Source organism: Phyllopteryx taeniolatus, chromosome 6 (assembly GCF_024500385.1).
Source record: "Phyllopteryx taeniolatus isolate TA_2022b chromosome 6, UOR_Ptae_1.2, whole genome shotgun sequence".
Taxonomy (NCBI): Eukaryota; Metazoa; Chordata; class Actinopteri; order Syngnathiformes; family Syngnathidae; genus Phyllopteryx; species Phyllopteryx taeniolatus.
In genome coordinates this window covers 10,367,618-10,388,322 of record NC_084507.1, presented here as the reverse complement: position 1 = coordinate 10,388,322, position 20,705 = coordinate 10,367,618, and the positions used below count along the sequence as shown (strand labels likewise).

General features: G+C 40.8%; 1 protein-coding gene across 2 annotated transcripts in view; it reads left to right on the top strand.

The window, feature by feature from the left end:
* Window positions 1-656: 656 nt before the first annotated feature.
* The window catches only part of efna3b (ephrin-A3b), a 95,781-nt gene continuing 75,732 nt past the window's right edge, over window positions 657-20,705 (top strand). The window contains exons 1-3 of one of the 2 annotated variants that reach the window (XM_061777652.1): window positions 657-721; window positions 4,338-4,904; window positions 5,126-5,353. In XM_061777652.1, coding sequence (XP_061633636.1) covers window positions 5,244-5,353 — 110 coding nt within the window. In that variant the 5' untranslated portion in view covers window positions 657-721; window positions 4,338-4,904; window positions 5,126-5,243. Of the gene's footprint in view, window positions 722-4,029; window positions 4,905-5,125; window positions 5,354-20,705 lie in introns of those variants that run through there. The other variant, XM_061777651.1, reaches the window with a different exon arrangement.

Here is a 20,705-nt window from a genome sequence, read left to right as displayed (position 1 = left end):
AGTGTAGATAAGTGGTTCTCAAACTTCTTACGCCACGTAGCTACCACCTAAAAAATACTTAGCACTCTGCTTAAAAATAGGGAAACAAAATATTGTACTTCAATAATGATTCAATGAAAAGGTATTGCACATAAACGCTAATCAAAAAATGTACCTAAATAAAGTTAAAAACAGATATTTACATTTTTTGAAAAAGAATGGTCAAATTACGTATAAAAATAGTTTTTATAAAAATAAAATTGTAATGTTATGAAAAAGATATGTTGGGAGGAAAAAATTTTAATATTACAAAAAAGTTGTGTTTTTACTTTTTTTTTTGTTTTGTTAAAAATGTTCTACTCAGAAGATTGAAGCCATCATTTTAACGTGGATTTCAAAGTTCCCACTTGATCCTGAGCAACAGCCGCCATACCTCTCTATCTAGTAGCGATTTTTGAAAACTGTCAAAACTGTTCGGGTCGACTGGTTCGGTTCGGTCCGCATGTGTTCTGTTCAGTTCATAACATGTGCGACTCTTCTTTTTTCCCCTCATTTACCAATGAGCCAACAGTGTCATGTGTCAGCACAGTAGCAACTTAGCCAAGATGGCGGTGCTGTCACGTCATCTGTGTCATGCCCTGCAGTAATGCAGCAACCTATCATATTGCACGGGGCTCGTCACCAGAGTTCTTGCGTTGGAGAGAACAGATACAGACCCGGGAGAAGCAGTAAGCCTACGATGGTATTTCTGCATCTTTTCTCTCCAGATCTCTGGTTGCTTGGATTGGCCACTCGGTAGCGCAACGTCCCGTCCGACTCGTAGCGCTGTGCGCTGACGTGATGCTAGCATGTAGCGTGCTAGCCTTTAAAAAGTGGGAGGCATAAACAAGAACTGTTGTAATTCCTACACCGTTTTACCTGATGTGGATGTAAACGCCATGTGGCACGGTGACCGACCGGTAAGCACGTCTGCCTCACAGTTCTGAGGTGCCGGTTTTAAATTTGGCCTCGCTTGTGTGGAGTTAGCATGTTCTCCCCGTGCCTGCGTGGGTTTTCTCCGGGGACTCCGGTTTCCTCCCACATCCCAAAAACATGCATTGTAGGTTAATTGAAGACTCTAAATTGCCTGTGGTGTGAATGTGAGTGCGAATGGTTAGTTGTTTGTCCCGCGATTGGCTGGCGACCAGTTCAGGGTGTACCCCGCCTCTCGCCCGAAGTCAGCTGGGATAGGCTCCAGCATGCCCAGGACCCTAGTGAGGAGAAGCGGTACCAAAAATGGATGGATGTAAATACCCTCAAATTAAAGCCAGCAGTCTGCAGCAAGCACATCTTGTTAATTTCATTTCAATCCATTGTGGTGGTGAAAAGTGAGAAATTAGAGCCAAAAAGATGACAATTGTGTTCATGTCTCAATATTTAGGGATGTGACTGGAAGCATGTGAATGCTGCTAGTAACATAAATGACTGTATATAGAGTGAACTTTATGCATAAGCTGAATTTATTCACATCAGTCGACCATTGTTGAGCCAAGACATCGATTTTACATTTGAAAAATCTCACGGTTCACCACCAAACTAAAATATAAAATGTATGAACACTGAAATCTTGTCTAGTTGCGTCACAAATGTACTTTGAAATCTGGGCTTATTTAGTTGAATACAAAGCTGACATATCTTGCGGAAGCCAACTTATTCTATTAAATGAATAGCAACACATGGAAACACAGCTTTATTGGACCTTTTGCCATCCAGTGGAAGAGTATTTAATTGTTCTGTTTGTCACTAAAAACTGCTGGCATAGATAGATGAAAATTACGAAGTGAAAATGGAAGAAAACAAGGACTTTTGCAGCACTAATAGCTTCCACCCTTCTTGGAAGACTTACTGCAACATGTTGGCATATATCTTTTGGAAGCTTCCTTCATTGAGAGGAGCATTTGTGTGGTCAGAGGACAGCGATGTTGGACAAAAAGGCTTGGCTATCTTTTAAGAAACTCCAGCCAGGGTGAAGATTTGCCAAATATATTCCCAGCATTTGGATATGAATGAGACACGTCTTTATTATTTTATTTTATTTTAGCTTTGTTGACTGTATATTGAAGTGTGACTATTTTACTATTGACCCATGTGTGATCATCCTTTCGTTTGAATCCTTATTGGTTTTTTTTTGTGTGTGTTTTTTTTGCAAGCCCTTACCGATTCACATATTTCCATTGCCTTTAGAATATAAAACAATTCACTGGAAAACGCTGGAAAATTCGCTTTGTTTGCTTCGATTTGTTCGTCATCATTCATCGGACTGCGCAGTTAATTCATCATCATCCTCAATCAACATGAATTATTGGTGTGCACCCCAATGTTTTACAGGAAATAATTTGTGTACTTATCGCCATATAAAAGTTAGCCCCTACTTACAGAATGGCAAACTTCATTTTTTACCTTAGTGTGAGAATCGATGGAGTATATTGTAGGTCCTTAGCTCTAAACTATTTATTTTTATGGGGAATAATGTGAGATGAGTTGCAAACGATATTACAGTGAACAGCTGTTTATTGCGAAGGATAGGTTCCGGAAGCACCTGCAACGCACATACACACACACACACACACACGCACAGACACTTACACACACACACACACACACACACACTTTAGACACATTTAAAAGTCTCCTTCCAACAAAATCCACAAATTTTCCAGTTTTATACATAAAACGAGTCTGTGACCTGGTTTTAGTTTGACATCTATGCGGTATGTTGATTTATTGCAATAGCCTTTGAACACCAAACCGCTTTCAAAACAGGGGAATTTGAAATCTCTGTCGTTGTGACGTAGAAATGACACTCATTATTTAATTACCTGCCCACTTTGTTTTTGATACACATCCACTCATCTCAGGAAAAATGGCTGAGTGGCAATGCGGCTCCTTCTTGTTCAAAGATTTGCATCACCTGCCAGAGGAGTTGAGGAATAAATGGCTTCAATTTATTTTTGGGGAGAAATTCCTAAGCATTTTGGAATCAGAACTTTGCTGTGTTCGGGCCCATTTCGTGGGGGATGAATGGAAAAAAAAAATCAAAGGAACCAGCCGGGGTGACCGGGGCATCTCGCTTTCTATGACCGCTCACAGCGCACAGTTGTCTGATATGAGTGCGCCGACAACCCGCTGAAAAGGACCAAAGTGCGAGATATCGCCAAGGACCAATTACAGCAACGTTGTTTTCTATATTTAAAACAGAGATATCAGTGATCCAATCAAGAGCAAAGTTTATTTACATATCAAATAGGAATGAGAAATCTGTCCGTCTCAAATGTCAGGCGTAAAAGACTCACTGGAATAGCGCGAAAAAGGGAATCATGGGCATTTTCAAAGCAAATTATCACGGAAACCCGATAAAAGGACATCAAAGATTAGGAAAAAAAAATGATGGCGTGGGACATTTAAATTGATCAGAACAGAATTTTGAAACGCATTGTAAATGTATTTGAACACACCAAAAATTGCATGGACCAAATTCAGAGCAAGCACTTTATCTTTGTATTAGATGTGTGCTTTTAAGAGGCGGGGGCCTGGCGGGCTGGCGTGTGATGTAGGCGATGGTGGCTATGGCGAGTCCGTCTGTGAGTCTCTGGCTGACGGCAACTCTTGCATCGCTTGGTCCATTTCTTTTCAATTTTAGCTCTGTGTTGGCAGCCAAAATTTGAGCTGCAAGCAAACTTCAGATACAGTATGCAGCCGCACGAGTGAGGTGAAAAAAAAAAAAAAAAAAGAGAGCCACAGTCACTGATCAACTTTGAGCTGTTAATGGAGAGGACAAGAGGTCAAACAAAAGATACAAAATGAGAAAACTTAAAGCAAAAAGCCACTACAGGCTGTCCGCTCAGGCCCAAACGCTCACAATGCACGACCACACTAGGCCGTGCCCCTTAAAGGCATACATGGAACACACAAATATTCAAATGATTATTTTATGCTTGATTTTTATATATGTGAAGCACTTTGTTTCCTCTGCTGTTGTTTTAAGGCGCTTTACAAATGGAATACAGTTGAGTTGTTGTACATTAATGACACTTAATAAAACCTTTTTTTTCCCTTTACGTTCCCTTTTATTATCTTTGTATGCAATACAGTAATATTGTTCTTTATTAAAAACAGCATAAAGACGGGTAGTGTTTTAAAGACTGTTATGGAATAATGGCATTTTTACAATGGGGAAAATTGATTTGATATAGCAAATTGAGCTGAGTCACGAAACGAATTGAATTCGCAATTGGAGAGTGCGGTGTATTTCCGAACGTCCATTTGCTGTACTGAGGAAAGTTGTTTTCGGCCCTCCGAATGTGTGCGTGTGCTTGTAGTGTCGTAGTAGGGGGCGTGGCCGTGCTGAAAAAACGGGCTCCAGATGTGTCCCCTGGCTGCAGTCAGACGTATCTGGCAGATGATGATGGGTGGAGCGGCTGACAAGAACTTGGAAGTGGCAGCCAGGCGGTTCCCGATGTGCTTGCGCCACCACCACGTTGGAGGACTGCGCCTGTGACGTCGGCGACGGTGGGCGGAGTCACCGAAGCGGACGAGCGCTGGCTGCCAAAAAGGAGGGAGACGCGCGGAGGAGAGCAGCTGGAGGCAGGCGGGCTCACCGGAGGGAGCGATGCTTGTCGGACTGAGCCTGGGATGAATAGTTTCGCTGCTTTTGATTGATGGGAGAGAGAGAAAAAAAATAAGAATAAAAAAGCAGCTTCACGTACAAGACAACTTAACGAGGACTTGCTTTTTTTTTTTTTTTTTTTTAAATCATTGAATTAACAGTGCCTAATTTCCACATCAATTTACTGGGGCGTCCCATGCCCGGAGGAAGACCGACCTCCCTCGTTGAGCGTCCCCGGCCACTTGCGCTCCCCTGGCGGACTCAGCAGCAGCAGTTCTCGGTGAGAGTGAAAGAGAGGACCACATCCAGCTTTTTAAACCCTACACTCCTACACTACAGTGGAAGATGGATTTGTGTGTGTGTGTGTGCCACTTCACATCACAATAGACTCTCCCCCCCCCCCCCCCCCCCCCATGTATTTCTTTTTACAACACTTATTAACCACACGCGGTACTCTCAGTCAGTCAAGTATTGTGTTTTGCCCTCTGTTTTGTCTCACAGGCGTTAGCTGAGATGTTTGAGTCGCGTTCTTTGGTGGGCTGAACGCACCGAAAGAAAGAGAAAGAAAGAAAGAAAGAGAGAGTGACCCGAGACACCGAGGGAGAGGGGAACCGAGAGCATGGCTCTGGTACCGCTGTCTCTCTGGGTGCTAACGACTCTCACCTGGGCCAGCCCGCTCCAGGGGTCCATCAGCAGGCATTCAATTTACTGGAACAGCTCCAATATTCAGTAAGAATTTAGCCGTCTTTTCTTTGTGTGCGCGCGCGCGCGCGCGCGCGTGTGTGTGTGTGTGTGTGTGTGGAAGAGAGGGTTATTTATTTTTATCATATTATAAAGAAGAAATGTCCTGGTTTTCTGCCCGTTCTTTCTGCTTTATTATATCCCACTGGGATATTTGGGATTTATTGTTATTCATCCACTGCTTCGCTGCAGAGATTGTGTGTGTATGTATGCGTATGTGTGTGTGTATATATGCATGTGTGTGTATACGTGTGGATAACAGTTTTATTTGGAACACGTCTCAACAAAAAATACACCAAAGAACCTATTAATAAAAAACCAATCCATCCAATTTGTTCAAATTTAGAAACAAATAGAAGGCTGGTGCCATTGTAAAACCTTTATTAAGTGTACAGGCATTCAACATTAACTGGAATGCAGGTGTGAAAAGCAATCAAAAAGGCTCGGCCTTCATTTGAAATCGACTGACATTTTTTATTTCCTAAAGAAGAAAAAGTGAATATTTGCAATCTTTGCAAAAAATAGTTTTTCTGTTATTTGTTAAAACCGTCATTGTGACTTGGTAATCTGTGGTCTGTGAAAAAAAATCAACCACCTCTGTATTTGATGTAAACCTCAATGCCAGAGGAAAAACAACCAATCAGAGACAGAAGGCGTAACTTGCGAGATGTCAATCATTTGTCGTGCATTCGCGGGTACACTCATCACGTGCACACCACCAATCATGTTTCATCTTAAATTCTAAAAAAAAAGAAACTTCAAGTGTATTTTCTCCTCTCACATGCCTTGTTGATGCTGCTCCTTCTGTTAAATAAGTCGCCAAAAAGCCAAAGAAAATGCAACGCAGACGGCCAGAGTTAACCCGTGATGTTTACTGAGCTAACGACTCGCATGATGTCACTCTTGAAGTTTTGTGCGACTTTAACGACTTATGTTTCACATTCCAAATTGTACGGCTATATAGGTTCGGCAGTCATCTCTTCATTTTCTATAGCGCTTGTCCTCATTTGGGTCGCCAGTGAGCTGGAGCCTATCGGATCTGACTTTGGGCGAGGTACAACCGGGACTAGACTGGACAGTCCAATGCATGCCACGTATAGACAAATGACCATTCACATTCACACCTATGGACAATTTAAATTCTTTGGTATTGGAATGTGGGAGGAACCCAGATTACCCAGAAAAAAGCCACACAAGCAGAGGGAGAACATGCAAACTCCACACAGTAGATGCTTTTTTTTTTAACCTCTGCTGTTCGGTCATCAGAATGGAGAATCTGTAACCCTGTGACACAGTGGAGGTTTTATACTGCCACTGTGGTTCTTTGTATTCTGATGGATATTTATTGAACATTTCAGTGGGACAGAATGAGGTTTGAAAGGGAAAAGGAGAGGACAGAAATAAAAACAAACAATAAATCACAGGACACTAGATATCAGAAAAATAAGCAAAAACAATCATTATATGCATACGGCAATGTTACATTGAATTCAAGTTTTGAATGAGGCAGTAGTGCTTGACCCTGTGTGGGAAGAACAGGACAGTTTAGGATAGGACAGGATAGGACAGGGACAGGAGGGGAAGAGAGCAGGACAAGTGTAGTGGACCCGGCTGTACAACTGGGAGTGAGTATGTCAATTCTAAACATCTAGAGAAACAGAGTGCAAGTGAGGGGACGTCCCAAGAAGTCCGCAAGGTCATAAGAGTTATTATTTATAGCAATTAGGGAGTGGCCCCACACCAAGCAATTGTGTGTCTGCGGACACATCCAAGTGAATTGACTCCGTCTCGCACGCACAATAAACATCAGACCCCACCCAACCCGGCCGCGAAGGGGCCCACCGCCCCATGTGGGCTGCCCCCCTCCCATAGATGGGAAAACGAGATTTATTCATGGTATCTATTATTTTATTATCCATTTTCAACACCGCTTATCCTGGTTAGGGTCGCGGGACGCTGGAGCCTATCCTAGCGGACTTCGGGCGAAAGGCGGACTACACCCTGAACTGGTCGCCATTCAGTCACAGGGCACATGTAGACACAGACAACCATTCGCACTCACATTCACTCCGTCACTGAGTGGGAACTGAACCCACGCTGCCCGCACCAAAGTCAGGCGAGTGTACCACTACACCATCAGTGACCTTATTGTATTAGTTAATTTTTTGTTGTTGTTGTTGTATGAGTACATCCTTTAATTGTATTCTAAAGCCTAAAGTCAACATGTGATACGCCCTACACAATGTAATACAAGTCGTACTTCAGTACTGCATAATAACTGTATGGAGGCGGCGTCCAGGCACAGTTTTAAGGGGCACTGCCCCCCACCCGCCCCAGAACTGCCAGTGGAGACGCACACCTCCACTGTGCTGCCAGGTTCAGCTGTATATAATTTGTATGTGTTTTATTTGAAACCAATTGTACTTTCCTCCACTTGGAATGCATGAGAAACTCCAGAAAATGTCTAGCGGTTATAATGGTTCTCTACGACCGTTCATTTGTAGTTTTTGCCAGAGTCTCTTTTTTTTTAAACAGACTATTAATATCCCTGTTCTGGACCATTTCACTTGCACACACACACTTTTATTCTTTTCCATATTCTTTCCTTCAGCATCAGCCACGCTCGGCCACGCAGGAACAGAAAGACGAGCAAGAGTCTCTCTTGGCGTCGTCTCTATCGGTTCAATTAGGTGCGCTTCTTTGCTGACCCCGTTGTGTTGTAGCAGTGTCACTGTTCAATCTCTCGCTCTCCCAATCTCCAACCCTCCTGCTCATGTCTACACTCACTCCGTTGTCCTTTTTCTTATCCCTCTAATCCTCTCGCCCCTCATCCCCTTCTCCATTTAAGTGATTCAGCTGCAGATCTTTGTCTGTTTTTTATTCTATGTCATCCTTGTGTGAGTCACAAACTAACATCAACACATTTTCTTATCGTAAGTAACTAAAGGTGAGATTTGGCACCAAAACGAGAGTTTTCCCAGCAAGGTCACAAAACACTTAAAAAACATCAGATTTACTTTCAAGAGTTACAAATATTATCCTCCTCCTCCTACATCTGCCAAAGTGTGGACCATTTCCCATCCTTCTTATGCGGTTGACTATTTCCCTTTGTTTTCACCTCTGCTATGCTTTTATTGGGCCCCTAAGACAAAGAGATGAACTGCCTCTGTCGGGTTTTATGACTGCTCTTATTAAAGATGTAAACAATATGAAAACTCAGCTGGAAAAGAATCAAGCATTTAGTCCTCAGTCTTACAAGTCAGCCATTTTAGTTTCAACAGGAAATTTAGGCGTTGGGAAAATAGATGTTTAATGGACGCTGTGTCTCACTTAATAACCGGACGTGTTGTCCGCTTAAAACGAATACATGCCTCTCCTCAAATACTGCAGATGCCTCCTGTTTTCAAGAAAAAAAAACATCGTGACATGGCTCCTATCTGGAAGCTATATGGTGACCACACTCGTAATTCAAAACATGCGTATCTCAAATCCTCTTTCCCCATTGAAATAAATGAAAATGCCATTAATCCGTTCCAGCGCCTCCCAAAAGTAAATGGTCATGTGTTTATTAATGAGAAAAAATAGCACACTGTAGTATTGTACTGTATCAAACAATCGTAATAACATAAATATTAAGAATGTGAAAAATTAAACATTTGAAACAATTAAAAAATATATATTTTTTGCTTTATTTATATTTCTTTATATGTTGTATAATACAGCCATACTTTCCCCGGATTCAGTATATATAGTCTCCTCATTACTCAGTAAGCCACACTAATATTAGTCGATTTCCGCAGTGGATAAAGCATATATGCTTGTGTTGTTATACTGTCTATTTGCGTTGCTGCACCGTTTGTGTTTAAATATCTGCTGCTTAAAGGGTTATAACACTGCAACGTAGATGTCTTTGTTAGCCCATCTATGGTGTTACCCATTATATGTTAGCATTAAGCTAGTGGAGGCTATGTGGTTGTTTTTAATACACAACGTCATTTTCTTTGTTTTATTTTAATTTGACAGTAAACTTCAACAGGGAGTGGCAGTAAACAGCTCGAAGCCTCTTTTTTTGAAGAACCGTTCACTAATTCTATCTGCCGAAATGCTACTTGTTGTGAATTGAGTTAAGTCACTGCCACCATACAGCGCTCGTATCTCAGGTTTTTGCTTGCAAGTCAAAGCAAAAATATGGCCAAACGACAGCTCCTTACTTGATTAACTCGTAAGTCAAGTCACTCATATCTCAAGGCACCACTATATTTTTACTTACTTTTACTTACCCCTCTTAATAGATGCTTGGGTACTCTCTGTACCAAAATTAACTTTCCCTGGCCACTGTATGAATAGTCATTATTAGCTTATTGGTTGCATTCAAGTCTAAACAATAGTAGTTGAAGGATGGAGAAAATCGCTGCATATTTTATAGAAGCCTGCTTGCAGAGTTTGCCTCTAATACCTTTAAACTTTCCTTTTTTCCCTTGCAGTAACAGTTAAACACACTGAGAGATTTTATTGCAAAAGACTTGAATGCATCTTATTAAAAGTTCCATGTAATGAGGTGTCTTTCTTCGCTGCTTGTATCACTTGGCTCGCGGACAAAGACTATCAGAGAGCAGCTTAATCTGTAACCTGACCCTCCTGATTCCTGCGCTCTCTGCCAATCTACCTCCCAGCGGCGTAGCCTCCTTCAGTATGTGTCTTTCAGCAAAATACTGCACTTAATTAAACACCTCATCCCTGATCTTCACGTCTTTCTTGCCTCTCTTTCCTTGATGCACACAGGCACAGTGACAACATACAGTAGGCTGCGCATCGAGGGTGGCCATGAAAGTGCAGTGCCTAAAATACTCTTTCATACTACTACTTCAATTCCCCTTTCCTATTTGCCCTATTTGTTGTATATCTGCACTCGGCACCGCAACACCCACTTGTTGTAAAGGTTGTTGTTGGCGTACGTGTGTCTCGCCGCCGGCGCTGTGGACTCTCCAGAGTTTCTCTCGCTTGGCAGTGCGGCGTGAAGGTTTCCAAGGCCAATAATAAGCTGCGGTGTAGCTGTCAGTCGGCGCGGTAAACACACAGTAAAAGCTGCAGGGTCCTCGTCCGCATTCTGAACCCCTCCGAGCTTTCTCATCAACCTCATGAGACAGACTGTTACTGAGGATTAGCAGCTTCATAAATAGATACTACTCGCATTCACGTCCGGCAATATGTTTCATTTCCTGCTTTTGCACAAAGCCCATCAGTCACTTGCCACCATTGTCCCTGGGCACACTGTGTGATGGGTTGTGTGCGTGGGCATATGTGTGTAAGTTGCTTGTCGGCTGTTACAGATGTTGCCGTTCACTGGCGGGTGACTGAAAGGAAAACAAATCCATCAGTCCATTAAATCACACATTATCTTCTACCAACTGGCAATTAGCCACCGCTGTGATTGTGTGTGTGCGACGTGTGTTTATGTGAGCGTGATCTAATTTAATGATGAAGCAGTTTACCAATTTGCATACCGGCTATCTGGTGATATCTCTTAATTTAGCAGTGTCGGAAGTAGATTCATTTTTTTGTGGGTTTGTATAAAGCCAAGTCACACATGCACGCACACATGCTGGTTTTCATCTTGTTTGGGGGCCAACTTTCCACAAGTCATTTGTGTGGACCATATATTATGTCTGTGTGGATGAGAGGCAGGAGGGGATTGATTTTCCCTTTGTAAAGGAATTGGAGTTATCATGTAATTGCATGAAAAGTGCTTTTGAAAATAAAGTTTTCCATTGAAATGAATGGAAATGCTATTAATCCATTCCAGCCTCCCCCCATAAATGTGTATTGTGTTTTTAATAAGGACAATAACAATCTATAATATTGCACTTTATACAAATGTATAGTAATAATAACATAATTAAATAGAATCTAAAGAATTAAACAGTTTGAACATCATGTTTGTACGTCATTAATTGATTGCGGCTCCTTTTGGTTTCCCACTGGGGGTGGTATATTACAGTCATCCAGACACAAAGGAAGAGGACTTTCACAACTACTGTAAGTGACTCAGTGACTGCAGTAATATTAGTCGTTTTTCACAGACAACAAAGAATACTGTATATGCCTGTGAGTATTGTTATATTGTCTCTCTATGTGTGGTGCTGCAACATTTGTGTTAAAATATCCATTGTTTAAAGCATTATTACACTGCAAGATAGATGCTATTCGTTAGTCTATGGTGTTCCTCAATATGTGTTAAATACACGTTTAGTTTGGCAGTAAACATCAACTAGGAGTGGCAATAAATCATTTGAAGCCCCCCTTTTGAAGAATTGTTCACGATCCGCTGAACTGAACAGCGCTCGCTCGTGTCTCAATTATTATTTATTTTTTTGCTCACACTGTCAAAGCAAAAAAAAAAATCATCCGAACAACAGCTGGTATCCTGAAAAACCCGGGTCACTCGGATCTCAAGGCACCTCTGTAAAATAATGTAATAACTTTCATTTGTATAGCGCCTTTCTGACACGTAATGGAGAGTGACACTGTACGTAGTGGCGTTTTGTAAGCATTGCTTGAATCAATGTGTTGTGTATTACCCGGTATAGTGGTAAGCATGGCTGCACCACAGTCAAGAGATCTCAGTTTGACTCCCCATTGGAACATCTCTGTGTGGAGTTTACACGTTCTCTCCGTGTTTGCGTGGGTTTTCTCCAGGTGCTCTGGTTTCCTGCCACATGAAAAAATATTAATAATGGTTGTTTGTTTGTCTATATTTGCCTTGCGATCAGCGGTGGGCAGTAACGAGCTGCAGTTACTGCGTTACATTTACTTGAGCAAGTTCTAATGCAACATACGTTTTACTTTATCGTGAGTATTTTTGTACTTTAGAACCTTATGTTAAGCTACATTCGACTTGTGCCTCAGGGACAGTCACATGACTCTGTTCCGATAATCCAACATAACCACTATTTGACATTTGACTCCATTTCACCAATCAAAGGGAGCCATGCAGTCACATGACCGCACACAATGACTCCATGGCCCCGCTCGGAAGCAAAGGTTTTCAAGGTGACTAATTTGTGTGAAATACGGCAAAAACAAGGGAGGGAACAACAGCCTGCGACTTTCAGTCAGAACAGGCACCACACCCCTGGCCACACACTGAATCCATCATGCGTTGTGATCTGTGTCTGCCTAAAAATGTCCACATTTCAGCCAAAAGAACTCCACTTTGAACTTTAGAAAACACATCTTCTCAATGTAAAACCTTTCCTTAATTTAAGTTATTTACAAAGATTAAATTCATTGTCTTTGTTACATACTGTAAGTTATATTGGTGGACAATGTCTGAAATTGCACATTCCTATTTTAATACTTGTTTTCTATATGACGTTGATGCTCTGATTAAAAAATAAATACATCAGATATTACAAGTTACTCACGAGAGTATTTTTTTCCCCCACTAAGTACTTACGCTTACTAAAGTAATAATTTGGAGGGCTACATTTGACTTATAGTTGAGTCATATTATTCAAAAGTAACAGTGATTAAGAACATTTCTGATGACTCAGTCAGTCGAAGGTGCAGGTACTCTGCCTCCTGCCTAAAATCATCGGGGCTATGCTTCGGTTACCCGCGAATCTAATGAGGTCAACTGTTCAAAGATGAATGTACTGAGCTAACTAACTAACTAACCTAACCTTTCGCGAGTCACGCCGATTTGATGTTTAATCATAGCAAAGCAAAGACCAGCGGGGTCATGATAATAATGCTGTTCGTATTTGACCGATGCACTCGTTCATTCGCACTCTCTATTTGACACAATGGTGTTGTTGTGTGTGCGTTTCTGACATTAGACAATAAACAAGCCAATCAAGCGGCCTCCTGACAGCGGTGCAAACAATCCGTCTCCCAGCCCCACTTACCACAACAACATTTACATTTATGAATATGTGCACAAGGGAGACTATTACTCACACACTATCTTGTGGCGTCTGTGTTTTTGTGCACGCATTAGCATGTACAAGCCATCTATCGTGGACTTTTTGCACTGTTGCTAGATGTCAGATAGTACCTCTGTACACGCACACACACACACTCACGCAAGCGCCGCGATCGTCATAGCAGTTGTACAGCTCCAGCCATGCGACCGGTCATTAGTCACAAATAATAAGGCCTTGCAGCATGTTGGTCGCGCGTTGTGTTTGGTTTTTTTCGGGAGCAAAGTGTTGGAAGTCTTTGCGTGTGCGTGGTGTTCCGCAGACACTTACACCCGGGTGCCATTAATTAGGGACAATAGGGAACACACCTGTGTGACGTATGACTGCTGTTGGCATAATAAGACGCATTGGTCTTCTAAGTGCTGTGTGCAGTAAATACATTGTGTTGCTTTGGATCCAAGTAGAGGAAAGGAAGGAAAGACAGAAAGTCATTAACATCTGAAATTCTAAACTTTGCGTCCAAGTCGAGGAGTTAGAAATGTGTCTTTCGCCATCTTATAACATAATGGGAAAGTCATCTCGTTGTTGTATTTTATGGGAGGTTCATCCAAGCTTCGGGTCAAGGCCAAAAATGGGTCACGAGTGAACTTTTATTGGGTCACCAATTGCCTGAATAAAATGCTGTAGCTTAGGTTTTCCCAACCTTTATTGAGCCAAAGCACAAAAGAAAAAGACAAATCTAACGGCGCACCACCAAACAAAAATGTCACAAAAAGTATACCTATTGACATAAGTATGATGTGTGGTGTGGTGGTAGTGGAAGAGCATTTCACTATACGTCGATGTCATAGATAGATGAACAACGATACATTATTTGTCGTAAACGAATATTTTTCAGACCCATTAACTGAATTTGTATAATTTCCCACATTGGTTGGGAATGACTGCTCTAAACTACTTCATTCGTTGTCAAGCACGCATGCAATTTTTTGGCAAATGGCTTTAACTTATGTACACACTACAGGTGTATCAATGGATACAGTTGTTGGCAGAGGAAACCCATTTCTAAAAGGGGTCTTGTGCTGGAAAAAGTTTGGAAACTCTTTTTTTCATTTTAAGGCTACTTTATGTCAGCCCTGTGATTGACAGGTGATAAGTCCCAGGGCCCCGCCTCTCGCCTTAAGTCAGTCCCCCCATGACCCTAACAGGATTAACGGTTCAGAAAATGAATGGACTAAAGGCTACATTGACACCAAAAACGCATTTTCCCACACTTTGCAAAACATCTACTGTAATGGTATTTTCCTAAGGAAAATCAATATAAATCTCTATGAAAAACAATTACAGCCGGTGCTGTAACCCCTAAACTGTCAGGTCATTTTGACCTTTCAGAGGCTGGAAGAAAATCATTTCCGAAAAAAGCAAGGTATCAATATAAAATTAAAGAATTGTCAGCTGATAGAGGAGTGGCATTTTGTGGCTAATATTTTCTAAACTACCTTAATGAACAGTGGGAAAACACCAAGCGTGTTCTTTTTGTCATTGTATTTCTTGCACGGACGAGGAGAGCTTGTGTAGAGTAGTGCGCAAAATGCAGAATACAAAGTCTTCTGACATTGACATACACATTTGTCCCTATCTTTTATAATGGGCCACATGCTACTTGAAGTCTTGAAGACACATCATTAGCCAATCACTTGTAGTAGTCTGGTCTGATAAATTTCCATAACATAAAGTCACTCAATAAATATCACTGTGAAATTTTAATTAGAAGTTAATGAAACAAAAGTAGACAAAACCAGTGGACTAAAAAAAGCATTTTCAGGGTGCATGAATGACTAGTACTGAAAATTATATGTTTAAAAATATTTTTTTGGGTCAAGGCAAATATCTTTAACTTGAATCTCAACTTAATCCCCTTTACATGCTCCTGACATCACATTTAATAAACAGACCTTAAACAAGCCTTTTATTACACACACTTACACGAAGAACACTCAAATCGGTGTGCATAATAAGAAAAGCCATAAAAATCCAGCTCTACTTCATCTTAATTGGCTGTTTCATTTCCTCCTGTGCTGATGAGGAACTCATCAGAAGCACTTCACTGAAAATGAAGTATTGATGTCCAATGTTAACTGTGATTGCTTTGAACTCAAACGTTGGCTCAGAAGGTTTAAATAATGTAAAGGCCATGAAAGATGGATTTGCAAGTCGATTGGATGACAGTTGAGCACAAGCGACTGATACAAGGACTTCACAATACAACATGTAACCAACAGGCAATTTTTGCCAAAATTGTAGTAAGAAAGTTGGACGGACTTCTGCAGCTACAGTATAACAGCTCCTCTGGGATTTACGTTTTACAAGATTTGATGTGTATCTCTCGGAATCCTTGGACCAAACCCATCCAAGCATGCATTTATGGATCTTACTTTGGGCAATAGACCTTCCCCAAACTTTTCCAACAAAGTTAGAAGCATACAAAATGGGGAAAACCTGTATTTTATTGACTTCTGATATACTATCTATCTATCTATCTATCTATCTATCTATCTATCTATCTATCTATCTATCTATCTATCTATCTATCTATCTATCTATCTATCTATCTATCTATCTATCTATCTATCTATCTATCTATCCTGTATATATTTGCATAAAGTTAGCGAATACATAAAATACAGCCACATGGCATTTATGCTAATAGCATGTTGACACTAAGCACATTACAGTGTTTCAACAAATAATATTTTGAAAATAAACAAATAATATCCATCCATCCATTCGCAACACCGCTTATCCTGGTTAGGGTCGCGAGGCGCTGGAGCCTATCCCAGCGGACTTCGGGCGAAAGGCGGACTACACCCTGAACTGGTCGCCAGTCAGTCGCGGGGCACATATAGACACGGACAACCATTCGCACTCACATTCGCACCGTCACTGAGTCGGAACTGAACCCTTGCTGACCGCACCAAAGTCAGGCGAGTGTACCACTACACCATCAGTGACATGACATAAAAATAAATAAATAAATAAAATAAAAAATTATAATAATAATGAAATATTTAACTCCACCCAGTCATAGCTGAATTTGAAATATAATCAAAAATACCCCAAAAATAAATGAATGAACTTTCCATGGCATGCAGAGGATCAGAGTGATGCAAATTCCTGTGGACCACATGAAAATATTCCAAATTGTTCAGAGGGGGTAATATGGTTGGTAACTGGACTTTTTCCCCCATTAATAAACCAAAGGTGTAATTGAGATAAGAAGTAACGAAAATGTGTAAAAAAAAAATTAAAAAAAAAAATGCAACATTTCTAAAGGTTTGAAATGAACATTCCATGGTGAAGTTTTATTTTAGGTAGCGTGGAGAAGCAAAAAAAAAAAAAAAAATGCTATTTTCCAGTGTTCAAAGTAGTTTAAATGTATCTTTTAAAGTTGTATCTATTCAATATGCAATCAGATCAATGTGCAGGAAACTTTGCTTAATTAAGAAAAAACAAAAACATTTTTAATTATTGTCATTGTGCATTTGTACATTTTGTTTCTCGGGAGCGCAATTGGCACCGATTCGATTAAACGGCCTCTAAATACTGTAAATTTGCCAAAAGAGCGTTTTGACAGAAAAAAATGGATAGTGCATTTTTAAATGCCAACCAAAAAGAGAGAAGAGGGATCAAAACTTTTATTAGATGCTGTTACAAGTGATGTTAAATGCTAAATATACGTCAGTTAAAATTATGCAGTCTGAAGCAAATAAATGCCAATGTTTTTCGCCCCCTGACTGCCAAATCGACAACTGACCGCCTCTCGCTTCCCCTTTGTGATTTGCTGCCTTTTAGCTGAAATGTGGGGTGAAACAGGAATTTATCTTCCCCACCCAAGTGTTAAATTTGAACAAATTGTCCACAGAGAACAAACCCCACAGCAAAGGGCTGGAGGCAAATCACTCACAAACATACATGCACGCACACACGCACGCACACACGCTCACGCACGCACGCACGCACGCACACAGGCATGCATGTACACACACACACTTGTTGTGAATTGATGCTGAGCATCAGTGGCCTAATCAGGTGCTAATAACAAGGCTGTACTGTTTACAAGCTGTTTCAAAGCACTTTTATACATATATAAATATATAATTTATATTTATATTTATATATTATGTGCGGGCATGTGTGTGTGTGTTCCTATAGCTACTGCTCTTTGAGGTTCTACACACACATAGGCACACACCAGATGTGCATGTGGCGTGTTTGCGGCATGGCGGCTAATGATGGCAACTCCCCTCTAGTCTTCAGCCTTATGCTGAACCTGGTCACAACAGAGCAGACGCGTGTGAAACTGAAAACTGTAAGGTTGCACACAATCTGTTTCAGGATGCCGGTCACTTTGGAAGCAACATTACCCCATGGGAAATAATGGAAATATCTTAAAACCTTTATAAACTGGAGAGGCAATGTTTTAAGTAACAGAGTTTAAAAGAAAGCCAAAGAAAAAGCAAAACACACTTGGAGAGCTGAAAACTCTACAACAGTAAAAGCAGTGGTTTTCAAAGTGGTAACAGGGTTCCTCTTGTGGTGCACAAAAGAGTTATTGAATTAAATGTTCAAACTTTGTATCATGTTACAGTGGCTTAACGTTGATCAAATCAGGTACAGTGCATTTGTTTAGCACAGTTCATTTGTGTTTAAACAACTTTAAAGTACAATCCATTTACATCTATTCTTTTATCACTGTTTTTAATCATTCATTTAAGTACAAATTTAGTTTAACTTTTGTGTGCAATATATTTGAATGAACTATTTAAGTCCAGTTTTCCCCTATATTTAAATGCAGTGTTATTGTTAATACTGCATGTAATGTTACAGTGGCTTACAATAATATTAAATATCGCTTTTAGGAATGAAACATCTGCCTTGTTTTTGATGAACACTACTACGCTGCTGTACTATTTTTTTTAATGTTAGTCATGGTGGTGGTACTTGGATAGCCAAGTATTTTTTGAGGTGGCATACAAGTATACTTGGTGTAAGAAGTTTTCAGAACCACTGAGCTGAAGACTCATGGTTTTGTGTGGCTTTAAAGCTTTCTGGAAAATGCTGGTAGAATTTCAATGATACCATTTGAATTTAGACTTTCCACTGTAGATGTTTTTATCTGCTTAACAGAGTTAGTGGGAGTAGAGAGAGAGAGAAAAAAACCTTTAGGAGAATATTTGAGAGACATTTTATTATGAGGGCAATGGAGGACCTCGAGTCAACAAACACTGTATGCTGATTCTACCCACAGAAAAAGCCAACGTCTTTAATTGAGGTTTTATCCATTTAAGCTGTCACAAAGAGGCCGACGCTGAAAGCTTTTTAACCGCTTTCATCGCAGTAATGATGCACATCACAGAGTTAATGTGTCTGTGTCTGAGATTTTTTTCTCTCCTCCGAGCAGAATGGGCTGGTAATTATGCGGAAATTGGGATATAGCTAAGTGAATTATGACCTTGTTTCAACGCAGGGTTTTCGCAAGTCACGGGCACGGCCGGGCCAGGGCGGCAAGTCTGAAATGTTTCCTACACGAGTGCCCTGATGGCAAACAACCACACGTTCGTTTCATTATTTGTTATTACAAACTGAACATTTACATGATATTTAACTGCATCTCGGCCTCGTGCGTGCTGTGTCATTGTCTCAGCGTGCTTCTTCGTCTTCTTCTTTTGCTTCTGCTCTTGCTGTCTGTTTGTGTGAGTGTTGGAATCACGGACATCCTATACACACACAGACACACACACACACACACACACACACACACACAAACAAACACTCCTCTTCCTCCCTTTATGGCCCTACTGTTGGCTTCTCTGCAGCGCTTCCTCCTCACTCTCCTTTGCATCATCGCACGACTCTCAAGTCTCTCATCCGTTCAGACCATAGCCACTGTGTGAGTATGTGTGTGTGTGTGTGTGTGTGTGTGTTTCACTGATTCCTTCCTGCTTGTTTATGAAGGATTAAGGTTCTTGGCTTCCTATCTTGGAATCGATAAATCCCACTGCACTTCAACACAACTTTGGAATGTGCACACGTGTGAGTTTGTTGGAGTCACTGCGGAAATTATCTTACTAATTACGTAAAGCAAATTATTGTTTTTGTTGAGGCATTGTTATTATTTTTTATTATACTAATTATAATCCCTCAAGTTTACACTCTGCTGTATTTTTGTGTTGCACGGCACACAGAACCAAAACACACACATGCAGGCATGCAAGGAAAGATGTCGGAGTGAAAGGGGTCTCTTGAGCTAGGGGTGTGCGGTTGGGACCTTGCTCAGGCGCACCTCGGTAGTAGCCAGCAAGCACTTTCATCTCTCCAACAACTAGTTGCCATCTTTACATTTTCTCCATAGTGGGACCCGAACCGTGGCCCTGCGATTCAGCTAATGACATTAATACAGTTTCTGTGTGATTTATTGCTTTGTGGTTGGCAGATATATTGGAATTTTAGTGATGTTGTGTCAGTGCATGTAGCTTACTTAAATAAGTGGTCGCTGCCCCATCACTTTGCCATATAAAAACACTACTTCATCTATTGAACATTTGTTAGTGGATGTTACAATATAAACCTCTATAAAAACATACTTTCAATCCTGGTCTCTGGTTGCTATTTATCATTGTCAGAGTGTAATACTTTTAGTTATTTTATTGATTGTGATCGCGGCTCACATTTGTGGCCAAAGGGCTTTTGGATTTCATGTTTGTGTTAGTAAAATCGTGTATTCTGTGCTATTCATCATGACTTGTGTATGTGTCCATGGGATATTTACCATTGCTCTATTGCATATGAAAACTGCAGTGTTTCATAACGTAAGGTTTTTCTATTCTCTGACCTCAGTGTATTTTTTTGATTGATGAGTGAAAAGAAAAATGATTCAGTCAGAATCCATAATGTGACATGTGCATATCCATAGCGGCTCTGTAAATTAAAACAATATATTTCGCCATAGATGGCTTGTGAATAAATGAAGTCTCACTCCTGTGAAATAAGTGTGCGAGTGAAGCCAAAATAACATTACCACCATGAAACGCTTCCCCTGATCCATTGATATGCAACATTGCCTGGGATACAAATCACATTGCTACAGATGTATATCATCATAAATCATCATCTGCCCCCCATCACACGCCACCCCTCCTCATCTGCGCCGCCAGTTGTGTGTGTCCATACACTTTGTAGTATCATTTGGTTTGATTTCTTTCCTGTGCAAATGTCAGCAGTTGCGGATGTGAAGCGACTGATCCGAGCTGGCCTAAGTGCAAACACCCACGCCGTCTACCATGCTTCCAGCCGTGGAAATAAGCGAGCCTTCGCCGTAGTAAGACGGCATATGAATGAAAATTTATCATCTCTCTTTG